Here is a 14,016-nt window from a genome sequence, read left to right on the forward strand (position 1 = left end):
ATACTTGCTTTTCCAAAACAATTCACTTCTTCTGACTTCATTTTCTCCACCTGGGTGCCCAATTAAGCTTTTAAAGCGTCTAGAAATTTATGGAACTGATTAGTATGTAAACCTCTTACTGACGGTATCCACAGGACGGCATGTGAAACCTAACATCATGTAAAAACCAGAAGTTAGATCCCCCTGATAGAAAAAGGTGTAAAAATAGGTTTCTGCCAATGAATATGACTAAAAAACCGTCAGGATGGTGAATTAGTCCCAAATGGTAACCCAAGAATGACAACGTTATGTATTAAATGTGCAGCAGGGGCAACAACCCAAATCCCAGCAGAAAATGCCCCGAGTTAAAAAAAATAGGCCACTAGTATGCAATTTGTAATCTGCTCACAATTTGTTAGGTTCCCAAGCATCAACTGCAAACCCTCAGAGCCACCTGAGTGATCATTTTACACAGTTTAAATCCCAAGAAATAGAGACTGACCCCTTTAACCTTGGGAAAATGAGCAGGGGACATCACTGGTCTGGAGAATGAAGCCTCCATGCCAAAGGGCAGCAATTTCCCTCCCACCAAGCCCTGGCTCAGAGATGTCCCCGCAGAACATTCCCCAACAATTGCTCAGTACCTCCGCGTTTAAAACGCCAAAACTAGATGTTATCACAGCAACTGCTTGCAAGCCAGGGTAAGGGAGGGAGGTCTTACTTGAGTTTCCGCCTCCTATAACCCAGTCTCGGCAGCATCTCTGATAAAGGATTAAAGAGAATTGCTTTTTTCCACGCAAGCAGAAATGTTGATAAAAAAAGGCTTGTTGGCTTCCCAAGTGTCTGGGATTTCTAGCTGAGTATGAAACCTTCACACTGTGATTTCATTTTCCTTCAGAACTGTACAATGCCTTAAAAATAATGATTAAAAATATATTTCTTTAACAAAAAAGGGGGGAAAGGAATGTCTTCTATTTCCATGCAACTTTTATTTCCAAGCTGATTATTTTTGTATTAAAAACATATTTTGGTGCATATAATTTAACCCCATAGCATCTGTCAGAGAGATGTTCTCATCTCTAATTTACAGATGGAGATATGCAAGAACAGAAAAGTTTAAATAACTTGCCCAAGGTCAGTCAGGGACAAGATAAGCAAGGACTGAACGCAGTTCTAACTCCAAGCCTCACACCGCTAGGAAAGGACTCAACACACGTATACCTTCCCCTCGGTGGTCTGAAGCGAACGGAATTTTACTGGAGTGCCGAAGCTCGAAAACACCTAAATTTTAGGCGATTTTACTCCACCGACTCTTTCTACAAACCCCCCCTTCCCAGGTTCCGGGCATCCTCCAATTGCACAGGGCATCGGTCCCCCAGCCGCAGGCCAGCGCGCGCTGCAGCCGGGCTCCCTCCCTTCCAGACCCTCCCGGGAGCCGAGCCCCGAAGTTTCCCAGGGTGATCAGACGGCTCCCGGGTCTGCCCGCCCCAGGAGCCCCGAGAGCCCGCGACCGCCCGCCGTTACCGTATGTTGTGAAGGAGGCCATCCTGGCCCGCGTCCTGCCCAGGCTGGCCAGGGCGTCGGCGACAGCGGCCGCCTGCGCGTGGCGCCCCTGGACGGCGGGCGTCCCGCCCCGCGAAGGCATGCGCTCGGCTCCCGCGGCGCCCGGCCTCCCAGCTCCCGAGCACGCCCAGTCAGCCCGCCGCGGCCGCCCCGGAGAGGTTCCGGCGGCGCGCAGACACCCGGGGCCGGGTCTCGCTGCCAGGGCGCGGGGAGCAAGGGCGCAAACGGGCCGCGGCGCTCCAGGTCCCGGCGGGGATTGAACCTGCGCCGGAGGACGCGCGACCCGGAGAGAGGAGGGGCGAAACAGGCGGTGGGAGGGGCCGGGCGGAAGCGCGAGGCGGCTGCGGCCCCAGCCAGCCGGCGGCGGGCGGGACCCCGGCTGAGTCCACGCCAAGCCGGGTGGCCCTCGGGGTGGGGGCGACAGGGGTGACGCGGGCAGACGCGGGATCGGGAAGTCCAGAGCGCGCCACGGTTTCCGGGACCTCGAGCCTTCAGCTCCCTTGCTAGGGAAGTTCCCCTGGAGAGCGTGCCTGGGGATGGGGTCCTGGGTCCGGCCGCCTGTGACTATAGGGTGCGGTTCCCAGCCCAGGCGGCAGTCTCGAGAAGGCTTTGCCTCCGAGGCCAAAGCCCAGGGGCGAGTGGCAGTTTTGCCTTGAGGACTTTTATTAATGACGTCCTTGACAGCTAAGTACCGAGTTCTGACCCCAACAGTTCATACCTGTCCCAGCAGCAGCAGCATCCTGTCACCTTTATTCGTGCGTCTCTCTCCCCACGAGGCTGTGATCAGTGTCCTATTCCCCTCTGACTGCCCTGCGCCTCGATCAGGGCACGAACTCAAACATTATTTGTCGAAATGACTTAATGTCCGAGCCCCTTGCTCGACCCCGCTGGAAGCCTACCCATCCTATTGTGAGAGTTCTTTGTTTTGAATCAGGGTCTGGAAAATGGGGAACGAGAAAGAGATCCAAGAAGCCAGTAGTATCCATGGGGATGGGGACAAGAGAAAAGGGGAGGCCGCCTAACGCCCCCTCGGGTTCAGGCGCACCCGAGGCTTTGCAAGTCCCAAGTGCAGAGTCGCGAAGACACGGTGAGGGCCCTCGGGGCTTCCTGGCGCGGGGCTGACTGTCCTGGTCACCGGGGTATCTCGGCCTTGAAAAACTCCAGTGCCCAACGAATTGCGGGGCGATGCTGTCAAGGCTATTTAACCGCGTGTGGGCTGTGCCCACCCTGGTGGAGGCACAGGAAGGGCAGAGAAATCTGGCTCAGGCAAAACAGGGCGTTTCTTTAGCAAGGTTTCCGAGCGCCCCTCTCGCCACCGCCACTGTCCTTGGTGCTCGCCGGCCTATCCCAGGTGTCAGGTTTTCGCACTTGCAACTGTCCTCCCCTCCCATCCCCTTCCCTTCCCGCGCTCCGGCTCTTCTGGGAGGGCAGCGAGGTGGCAGCGGGGGACCGATGGGCGAAGCTCTAGGATGAAATGTCACTTTGTGGTCGGTGGAGTCAGGCCGGGAGAAGGGCGAGGCCGCCCTGGGTAGTGAGATCGCGTGATCTGACAGTTTATTCCTGCTGGGTCATCCAACTACCAGCAGGTGACCCTTAGTCAAGATGCCCTGTGTGACCCTTCATTTTCCCCATCTCTAAAGTGGCGGTCACCGTTGCTAGTTAGCGCTGTGCCCACCTCACAGGACAGTGGCAGGGCCCGGGTGGCAGGGATCCAACTCCTCAACACTCTGGGCTGGGTGCTCTTGTCAGCCTGTCCCACCTCTGGTGCCCAGTCCTGTGCCAGCCCTGGGGCCTGAGCCTGGAGCTGCTCCCTTGCTTCCCCTTCATGCCTCCGCTGAGACCCAAGTCCATCTGCAAGTTGTCTTCTGCAATCCAGGTGCTGGTCTTTCTTCTCCCTCTGCCTCCACATTTTAGCTCAGGTAGGGTCATGAGGAAGGATGATCAAAATGTGTTACAAATTGCACTTTACTTCTTCTTGACAGCTCTTTCTAATCAGCAGGAACTTAAAAGTAGTGTCTAATTAATTAACCTCTCTTCAGGCCACCTGAACTTCTGTCCATATAATACCACTCCAAGTCCTTGAGAATCCTGGGCCTCTTGGTTGGGGAATCCATGGACAAATACACCTCATTCTTTCATTGTCAGGTTTGCCAAGAGCCTTCCCTTGTGCTCAGGCCCTGCGCTGTCAGGCGGGGCTGAGGTCTTGAAGCAGCATCCCTGTCTCCTGGTCTGCAGCAGGAGGGGTAGCCTCACCCTGGCTCATTCTTGAGAAGAACAGGCCAAAAAAAGTTATGATACTGTGATGAAGCACGGAGTGGTAAAGACACCTTGCAAGGAGCGAGAGGGGTCTTTCTTCGCAGTGTTCACAGATGACTTCACCGAGGAAACGACATTTGAAAGATGAGGTCCAGGATTTGTGTTGTTGTCGGTAAAATTTCTTAAAGACAAGCTTGTCATTCAGATTTTCTTATGTTTTATTCATTCACCATGTCTTCAGGAGTAAAACATGAACTGTCACAACCTTGATGAAAGCTGTATTCTAAATCTTTCCAGGAAAATGCCTTTTTCAGATGATAGACTGAGGAAAACTAGTCCTTCACTTTTCAGCACGCTCTGAACCTGAACTATTTGAGGTATTATTAACTGCTCTGAACGTGATTATATTGCATTTGACACTGGAAGTGGCCACCTCTCTGTGATTAACATTGTTTTGGTGATTAACATTTTTAATAATTTATTTTAAGTTTTTAGTTTAGTAACTACTCTGCAAATACTCATTCTTTAAAACTGCTGCAGCTGAAAACTAATTTAGTTTTCATATGACCACCATCAGCTTGACTTAGAATGTGATCCATTATTAAAGATTTAACAAATTGAATGTTTTAAAATAACTAATTTCAACAATGGAGCATTATAGCTACATAACAGATCCGTTTCTATAACAATAAGGGCTCCCTTGGAGCTCTGCTATAATTTGCTACACCTGCAAAAAATAAATGTAGATAAAATGAAATGACAACTTTTGTTTTTCAAAATTCCAAAATTAAATGCATTCAAATTATACAAAGCAGTTAGCCCCTCACAGTTAAATGTGTTTAGAGACTGCTTCATGCATTCTTTCCTTGTACGAATGCCTTTTATAACATATTTCACTAATCATTCTCCAGCCAACTTAACTGAATTTAGCATAAAATAGAATTTGCTTTGGGGGGACGTTATCTTGTTATTAAATCCTATGCATTTATACCAAGGAAAATTTATTAGAGGATCCAATAATATTTACCTGAAATATGCTTTATTTTGTTATACAAATGCCGTATGACTCCTTTCTGAAAACAGACATGTGTATCTCATCCTGAAACTATGAGTGTTGCAATGACTGTACGGGTGAAAATGTTTTATATTCAGATTCATTTGGATTTGAATTATTCTGAATTCATATTGGTGAAAAAATTACCATAACTTCCATCTCAATGTGAAAAGCAAAAATTTCTATATTAAAAAACTATTTCCTATTTGGGACTTCCCTGGTGGCGCAGTGGTTAAGAATCCACCTGCCAATGCAGGGGACATGGGTTCAAGTCCTGGTCCAGGAAGATCCCACATGCTGCGGAGCAACTAAGCCCATGCACCACAACTACTGAAGCCCGTGCGCCTAGAGCCCGTGCTCCACAACAAGAGAAGCCACTGCAATGAGAAGCCCGTGCACCGCAATGAAGAGCAGCCCTCGCTCGCCGCAACTAGAGAAAGCCCGCGTGCAGCAACGAAGACCCAACACAGCCAAAAAAAAAAAAAAAAAAACTATTTCCCATCTCCTAGAAAGCAACATATGAAAATATCACCTTTCTAATCTGCAATGAACACCATTAAACAAGAGTCTTATGTAAAAACTATTTCCTCTGGAGTTTGTTCATTAAATAGTTTCTCTGACATGGAAAGGAATTTGTGTGGGACTTGTGTTGTCCAGAACAGGAGAAGAGGAGCTTGACCAAATTCACTAGATGACAAACTATGCAAAAGACTGGATTATGTCTTATTTTTCTTTATTTTGCCCACAGTCAATGGGCAAATAAATGTGTATTGCTCAGAGAATCATGGAAGGTCAGATCCAAGAGGAGACTTAGAAAAGAGCACTGGTTCTGGGGTCAGCCTGAATTCAAATTCCAAACTGCACCACGTATTCATTGTATGACCTGGGCCTCAGTTCCTCATCTGCAAAATGGGGCAATAATAATAGCTACAGCATAGGGTTGTTGAGGGTGTCGAACAAGTTAATAGGTATAAAGCCTTTAGAACAGTTCTCAATAGAGGTTAACCCCTATTATTTATTATAAGCAGTTTTCCGGGATTCTCTTAGGAATGCCAACCAAGTAGTAATCCCTTTCATAAGGGTTAATGATGTTCATAATATTGAACAGCCAATACCGCACATGCACCCCTAAACAGGGACCCCAGGTGTGCCAGGCTTAACCCTTTAGCCGCTGGGTTGTGGGGAAGTCCCGGGGAAACAAGGTGCCAGGCAATGTGGGTCTTGGGTCAGTGCCTGTTTGTTATAACAAGAATGGAGGATTTCAGGACTTTAAGACTGGGACCAGTGTGTCCTGGCTGAACATCAGTTCTGCTTCTCACCTTCCCATCCTAGACATCCAAACCACTGAACTTTCTAATCACTCCACAGAGCACCAGTCCTTTTCAGCCCAAACACATTTTAGTTTCTAATTCCCTACTGAGAGAGGTGAAAGCAAACATAATGGGATAATCAGAATATATATAACAACTGATATTTAGGAGAGACATGTACATCCTCTATTTATGAACACTTCTTAATAAGAGATTTTAAATATCTGTTTAATAGAACATATATGGGGTGGTAAGTGCCAAGGGATTTTAAAATAACATCAACCAAACAATCCAAAATAAATAAATTAATGGTAACAAAGAGAAATGCTGAATGGATTTTTATTAGCTGCCTACCGAGAATAAATTTCATGCGAGAAGAATACGATCATTAGGGAGGAAAATATTTGCCTCCACTGCAGAAAAGCAGACTAAGAAATAAAAGGCAAACAAAATCCAGAGAAGATTTAAAAACCAGTGGCAGCAAAGTCCTAAAGGGAAAAGATCACGTTAATGAAAGAAATCACCAATCCTCCATTCACTGACTTGAACTGAGTTTTCTCCATTTGGTCGAACAATCTAAAGCCCAAAGAGTGAACACTGGATCACAGAGAATTTAGTCTTTCCTGTCAGGATAGATCTTCCTCTCTCATGGGGCACTTTTGTAGGTTCCTCAGAGAACATCCATCTGAACGTCCGTGACACAGGCAGTGCATCTCCTCTGCTGACTGCTTGTGATTCTCTGAGCCCCCGGGAGTCTAGTAGTTCACCCTTCTCATTTTCAACAATATATCCCTAAGGTAGGTGTGTGCTGGAAGTTGCGAAACCCGTGTCTGACCACCTCATCTGTAAGTTTTGTGAGGAGTGTAACATCTTATTTTGGAATGAGATATTTTCTACCCATTTTGCTTTTGGCCTTTTGGGGCATCCACCAAAAAAAAAAAAAAAATTGAAGAAAGAATTTCAAAAAAATAAGACTTTTCTTAGAGCAGTTTTAGGGTCACAGCAAAATTGAGGGGAAGGTATTAGAGATTTCCCACATACCCCCGGCCCTGACTCACGCACCCACCACGTGATCAACATCCGTCACAAAGTGGTATAGTTGTTACAACTGATGAACCTACATTGACACATCATAATCACTCAAAATCCATAGTTTACATTAGGGTCCACTCTTGATACTGTACATTCTGAGTTTGGACAAATATATAACGACAAGTATCTACCATTATAGTATCATACAGAATATTTTCGCTGCCCTAAAAATCCTCTGTGCTCTGTCTATTCATGCCTCCCCAATCCAACCCCTGGCAACCACTGATCTTTGTATTGTCTCCATAGTTTTGCCTTTTCTAGAATATTTTATAGTTGGACTCATACAGTATGTAACCTTTTCAGGTTGGCTTCTTTCACTTAGTAATATGCATTTAAATCTCCTCCATGTCTTTTGATAGCTCCTTTATTTTTAGTGCTGAATAATATTCCATTGTCTAGATATATTAAAGTTTATTTATCCATTCACCTACTGAAGGACATCTTGATTGCTTCCAAGTTGTGGCAATTATGAATAAAGATGCTATAAACATCCATGTGCAGGTTTTTGTGTGGACCTAAGTTTTCAACTACTTTGGAATTGAAACACCAAAGAGCAAAACTGCTGGATTGTATGGGGAGAGGATGTTCAGTTTTGTAGGAAACTGCCGAATTGTCTGTCAGAGCGGCTGTACCATTTTGCACTCCCCGGAGCAATGAATGAGAGTTCCTGATGCTCCACACGCTTGCCAGCATTTTGTGTTGTCAGTGTTCTGGATTCTGTCCATTCTAATAGTTATGTAGTAGTATCTCATTTTGTTTTAATTAACATTTCCCTGATGACATATGATATGGAGCATCTTTTCATATGCGTATTTGTATCTGTTTATCTTCTTTGGTGAGGGTTTGTTAAGGCCTTTGGCCTATTCTTTAATTGGGTTGTTTGTTTTCTTATTGTTGAATCTTAAGTGTTCTTTGTAAATTTTGGATAACAGCCCTTTATCAATGTGTCTTTTGCAGGTATTCTCTCCCCATTTGTGGTTTGTCTTCCCATTCTCTTGACATTGTCTTTCACAAAGCAGAAGTTTTTTAATTTTAATGAAGTCCAGCTTATCAGTTATTTCCTTCACCAATCATACCTTCGGTGTTATATCTAAAAAGCCACCAGCATACCCAATGTTATCTAGGTTTTCTCTTATGTCACATTCTAGAAGGTTTATAGTTTTGCATTTTACGTTTAGCTGTGTGATCCAGTTTGAGTTAATTTTTGTGAAGGGTGTAAAGTCTGTGTCTAGATTTTTTTTTTTTTTGCATATGGATGCCCAGTTTTTCCAGCACCATTTGTTTAAGGGACTTTCTTTGCTCTATTATACTGCCTTTGCTCTTTTGTAAAAACTCAGTTCGCTGTATTTATGTGGGCCTATTTCTGGGCTCTCTGTTCTGTTACATTGATATCTTTATTCTTTCACCAGTATCACACTGTCTTGACTATTATAGCTTTACAGTAAGTCTTGAAATAGGTTGCGTCAGTTCTCCAACTGTGTTCTTCTCCTTTAATATTGTATTAACTCTTCTGGGTCTTTTGTCTCTTCAGATAAACTTTAGAATTAGTTTGTCAATGTCCACAAAATAACTTTCTGGGATTGGGATTGCATTGAAGCTATAGATCAAATTGGGGAAAACTGACATATTGACAATATTGAGTCTTGCTATCTATCAGCATGGAACATCTCTCCATTTATTTATTTCTTCTTTGGTTTTGTTCGTCAGAGTCTTATACTTTTCCTCATACCGTTCTTGTACATATTTTGTTAAATTTATACCTAAGTAATTTACTTTGGGGCGTGCTGATGTAAATGGTATTATGTTTCTAATTTCAAATTCTACATGTTCATTGGTGATATATAGGAAAGCAACTGATTTTTGTATGCTAACCTTATACTTTGCAACCTTGCTATAATCACTTATTAATTCCAGGAGTGCTTTGTTGTTGTTGTTCTTGTTGATTCTTTTGAATTTTCTACATAGATGATCATGTCATCTGTGAATAAAGAGAGTTTTATTTCTTCCTTCACAATCTGTATACATTTTGTTTCCTTTTCTTCTCTTACTGCATTAGCTAAAACTTTCAGTATGTTGCTGAAAAGGAATGGTGAGAGGGAACATCCTTTCCTTGTATCTGATTTCAGTGTAAAAGCTTTGAATTTCTCACCATTTAGTGTGACATTAGCTCTAAGCTTTTTGTATATATTCTTTATTAAGTTTATTAAGAAGTTCCCATGTATTCACAGTTTACTGAGAGTTTTGATTGACTAGGTGATGGATTTTATCAAATGCTTTTTCTGCATCTCTTGATAAGATCATGTGATTTTTTTTTCTGGAAAATCCCAAAATACTTGGAAATGAAACATATACTTCTAAATAACTCTTGGATCAAAGACAAATAACAACAGGCCTTAGAAAATATTTTGAACTGAATAAAAATGAAAAAAATCATATCAAAATTTGTAGGGTACAGCTAAATCAGCATGTAAAGGGAAACTTATAGCTTTACCTGCTTATATTAGAAAATAAGAAAGGTCTCAAATCAATAAACTAAGTTTCCACTTTAAGATACTACAAAAGAAGAATAAATTACACTCAAAGCAAGTAGACGGGAGGAAATAATAAAGATAACAATTGAAACCAAAGAAATAGAAACCATAAAAGCAGTAAAGAAAGTCAATAAAGCCAAAAGCTGTTTCTCTGAAAAGATTAATGCAGTTGAAATCATCTAGCTAAACTGATCAAGAAAAAATGGGAGAAGAAACACATTACCAACATTAGGAATGAAAGGAGGGACATTACTATAGATCTTACAGATATTAAAAGGATTATAAGGGAATATTATGATGACTTCATGCCAGTAAATTTGACAACTGAAATAAATTATACAAATTCCTTTAGAAATACAAAATCAAAACTGAACAAAAATTAATTCTATGTCTATATACCAGCAACTATTTCCATTTACAATAGCATAAAAACACTTAATACATTTAATGAAAGTTATACAAAATCTGTATTCTTAAAACCAGAAAACATTGCTGAAAGAAAGTAAAGGGGATCTAAATAAGTAGTAGGATATATTGTTCTGTGGATTGGAAGGCTCAGTTGTTGAGATATCAATTTTCCCCTAATTGAACTGTAGTTGCATTGTAGTCTGTGTGAAAATCCCAGCAGGGATTTTTTTTTTTTTAAGAAATTAAAAAGCTATTTCTAAAATTTTTATAGAACTACTACTAGAAGAACCAAATCAATTTTGAAAGAGAAAAACCATCTTAGAAGATTTACACTACCTGATTCAAGACTTATTCTAAAGCTACAGAATCAAGACAGTGTGGTATTGGCATAAGCATAGACATAGATCAATGGGACAGAATAGAGCATCCAGAAATAGGCCCACACTTATATGGTCAACTGACCTTCAACAAAGACGCCAAGGTAATTCAATGAGGAAAGGATGGTCTTGTCAACAAATTTTGCTGGAATGGTTGGGCACCCATATATATAAAAAAAAAAAGAAGAAGAAGAAGAAGAAAGGAAGGAAGGAAGGAAAGGAAGAAGAGAGAAAATAGAAAGAAAGAACCCTGACCTTTATTTCACACCAAATACAAATTTTAATTTGACATTAACATTTCCAGTAAAAAGTACAGGAGATAATCTTTGTGATCTCAAGTTAAGTAAAAATTTCTAAGATGAAACAAAAATCATGAACCATTTAAAATATTGATAAGTTAGACTTCATCAAAATTATAAAACTTGCTATTCAAGAAACACCATTGAGAAAAGGAGAAAGGCAAGCCCAAGAATGAAAGAAAATATTCACAATCCTTATATCTGAGGGAAGACTTGTATCTAGAATATAGAAAGAATCCTCACAACTCAATGAGACAAACAATTCCTCCTGCCAAAAAAAAAGTGCGGAGGAGGTGGCAAAATATTTGAACAGACATTTCCCAAAAGAAGGCTGCAAATAGTCAATAAGTGTACGACTAGACACTCATTTTCTTGGTACTTCTTCCTTGATGCCTAAAATATTCAGCACTGGAATCAGTTCAGTGGACTACGACATTGTCTCTTTAGTTCCCCTATTCATTTCAAGCACTTATTTAGGGAATAGTTGTTGAGTACCTACTTACATGCTCATTAAGCTATCACAAAACTAGTATGTTCTAAAGATGGGTAGAGAGATATAAAAGAACTACCATAACATGGTTGTAGCAGGTAGAACTCTTTCATTGGAAAATGCATCAGTTGGCTTTTGCTGCATAACAAACCACCCCAAATCTTAGTAATTTAAAATAGCAATCATTTACTTGGCTCATGATTCTTCTGGGAAGTTTTTCAGGTCTGGAAAAAGTTTGGCTGATTTCTGTTGGGCTTTTTCATGTGTCTAAGATGAGTTAGTGGATTGGCTGGGGCTGGCTAATCTAAGGTGGCTCAGCTGAGACAACTCTTCTCTGCTCTGTTATTCAGCAAGGACGTGACCTGCACTTATTCACATGGAAGCAGTGATGAGGAGCCTGAAGAGTGCCAAGAGAGGATAAGCTCTGCTACACACATGGGTTATTGTATTTTTTTTTTGGAGTATAATTGCTTTACAATGTTGTGTTAATTTCTGCTGTACAACAAAGTGAATCAGTTATATGTATACGTATATCCCCTCCCTCTTGGGCCTCCTTCCCACCCACTCCCATCCCACCCATCTAGGTCATCACAGAGCACAGAGCTGAGCTCTCTGTGCCATACCACAGTTCCCACTAGCTATCTATTTTACACATGGTAGTGCACACATGGTTTTCAAACCTCTTCTATGTCATGATTGTGGGCATCTTTTTTCCAAAGCAAATCACATGACTAGGCCCAGGGTCAGTGTGGGAGGGTCTTCAAAGGTATACAGCAAGTGGGTAGGAATACATGGAGGAGAAGAATTTGTGGCCATTTTTGCAATCTACCACTAAAAGTAACACAATTCAAATCAACCCGAGCTAAGCAAAAGAGGCAATTATTGGTTCAAGTTACTGAAAATTCCAGACAACCAACCATGGCTGAATCCAGGGATTCAAATGCTATTAGCAGAACTCAATCTCATTTTCATCACTTCTTGGCATTCCTTCTTTTTGACTTCATTCCTGGAAGGTTCTCACTTTAGTCACAAGATGACCTTTGGTAGGTACAGACTTTCATCTTATCCTTTCAACAACCCTAATAGAGAAAAAGTGGGTTTTCTCCCCCTTTCCAGTGGAAAGGATTGAGTCTTCCTTGACCAACGAAAGTAGCACATGCCTCTCTGAACCCATCTTAGTGGCCAGTAAGATGGAATAAGTTGATTCTTTAGGATTTGTTCACATACCCACCCTTAGCAGTAGGACAGGAATACTTCCTCCTCGATCACATAAATTGAGATGAGAAGGGGTGAATTCCCTAAGAAGGGGGACTGGATGCTCAACTGCCCAAACAATGGGTGCCTTAGCTGTCAAAACGTCCTAATGAAGGAGATGTTATGTTATAACATGACTGGCAAGATACTACTGGTGCTGCTGTTGTTAACCTACTCTCTCTGATTACTAATCATAATGAATTTGCTCTGTGCCAAGCACTGGAACTTCACGAACTTTACAGTATGGTGCTCCAGACCAAGACAGGCAAAATGTGGATCCAAAGTACGCTTCATCCTGGACTCTGAGAGAGGTGGAACTACTGGGTTGTTTCCCTGGAAAAGCGTGAGTGGATTCTCTGTGTGAGAAAGAGCACATTGAAAATTTGGTGACAAGGAAAGTAGAGTGAGGTAGATATTAATGCTGCTTACCAACATTTCCAGTTCTCCTTCCATTCTGGGGACGTAGACGCATCGCATTTTCCCAGCTTGTTGAAGTTAGGCACTTCCATGAAACTGTTTATTAGTAAAAAACAAACAAACAAAAAACTGTGAGCAGAAATTATATGTGCCACTTCTAGGCTGAAGTATTTAGTTGCCATGGAGATCATACAAGAACATGTTAATATGCAGGTGCCATGAAACTGAGGCAACATGAAATGCTGAGCCCTGGAGAGTCACCCGGACACAGAGCAAACTTTGCTTGAGTGAGTGAGAAATAAACTTGTGTTATGGCGGCCACTGAAAGTTTTGGAGTTATTTGTTACAGTAGTAGAATCAAACCTAATTGGGCCTAAACACAGTAAATAATACTATGAGACAATTTTGTAGGTGAAGAAAATGAGGCAGAGAAAGTTTACACCAACTGCCTAGAGTCCCATATCCAGTGAGGGGCGGCCCAAGATTCAAATCCAGGTCTGTCTGATTCCAAAGTCCACGCACTGAATCTCCTTGCCCCTAACCTACAAGGAAGGAAGGGATGGAGGGAGGAAGATAGAATAGGAAAGCAAGAAATAAGGGCATTATTTTAAAGCAGCTCTGTCTCCTCAACCTATTCTCGAGTACATATACACAAACTATGAAAATATAAAAAGGGGGCTTTTTAGCTGCATGAGTTTGCAGTTTACTTGTGTGACCTGGACATCCATTCTGAGAGAACTCATTAGTGCAAGGATAAGAAAGCCCAAATTCTAGTTCTGATTCTCTGTCTCTGTGTCCTGTTACATCACAGTTTCTCTGGTTATAATATGTATTTACACAGATTTTCAAACTAATAAGGTACCAGGCCTACTCACAATGTGATAAATGATCAAATGCTTCTTCTTGCTGCCCATTAACAAACTGGCCTGAAAACTGACTGCTCTCACCAAATGCATCAGTTGAAGTCGTAATATGATTTTATTTGT

The 14,016-nt window shown here is 42.2% G+C and overlaps 1 protein-coding gene across 1 annotated transcript in view; it reads right to left on the reverse strand.

Moving 5' to 3' along the window:
- ANO4 (anoctamin 4) overlaps positions 1–13,085 on the reverse strand; it is a 454,222-nt gene extending 441,137 nt beyond the window's left edge. Inside the window, exon 1 of the mRNA XM_060165661.1 lies at positions 13,043–13,085. Within this exon, the coding sequence (XP_060021644.1) occupies positions 13,043–13,085 (43 nt within the window). The remainder of the gene's footprint in view (positions 1–13,042) is intronic.
- Between the last annotated feature and the right edge of the window lie 931 nt (positions 13,086–14,016).

Source organism: Lagenorhynchus albirostris, chromosome 11, assembly GCF_949774975.1.
Source record: "Lagenorhynchus albirostris chromosome 11, mLagAlb1.1, whole genome shotgun sequence".
NCBI classification, from domain to species: Eukaryota; Metazoa; Chordata; class Mammalia; order Artiodactyla; family Delphinidae; genus Lagenorhynchus; species Lagenorhynchus albirostris.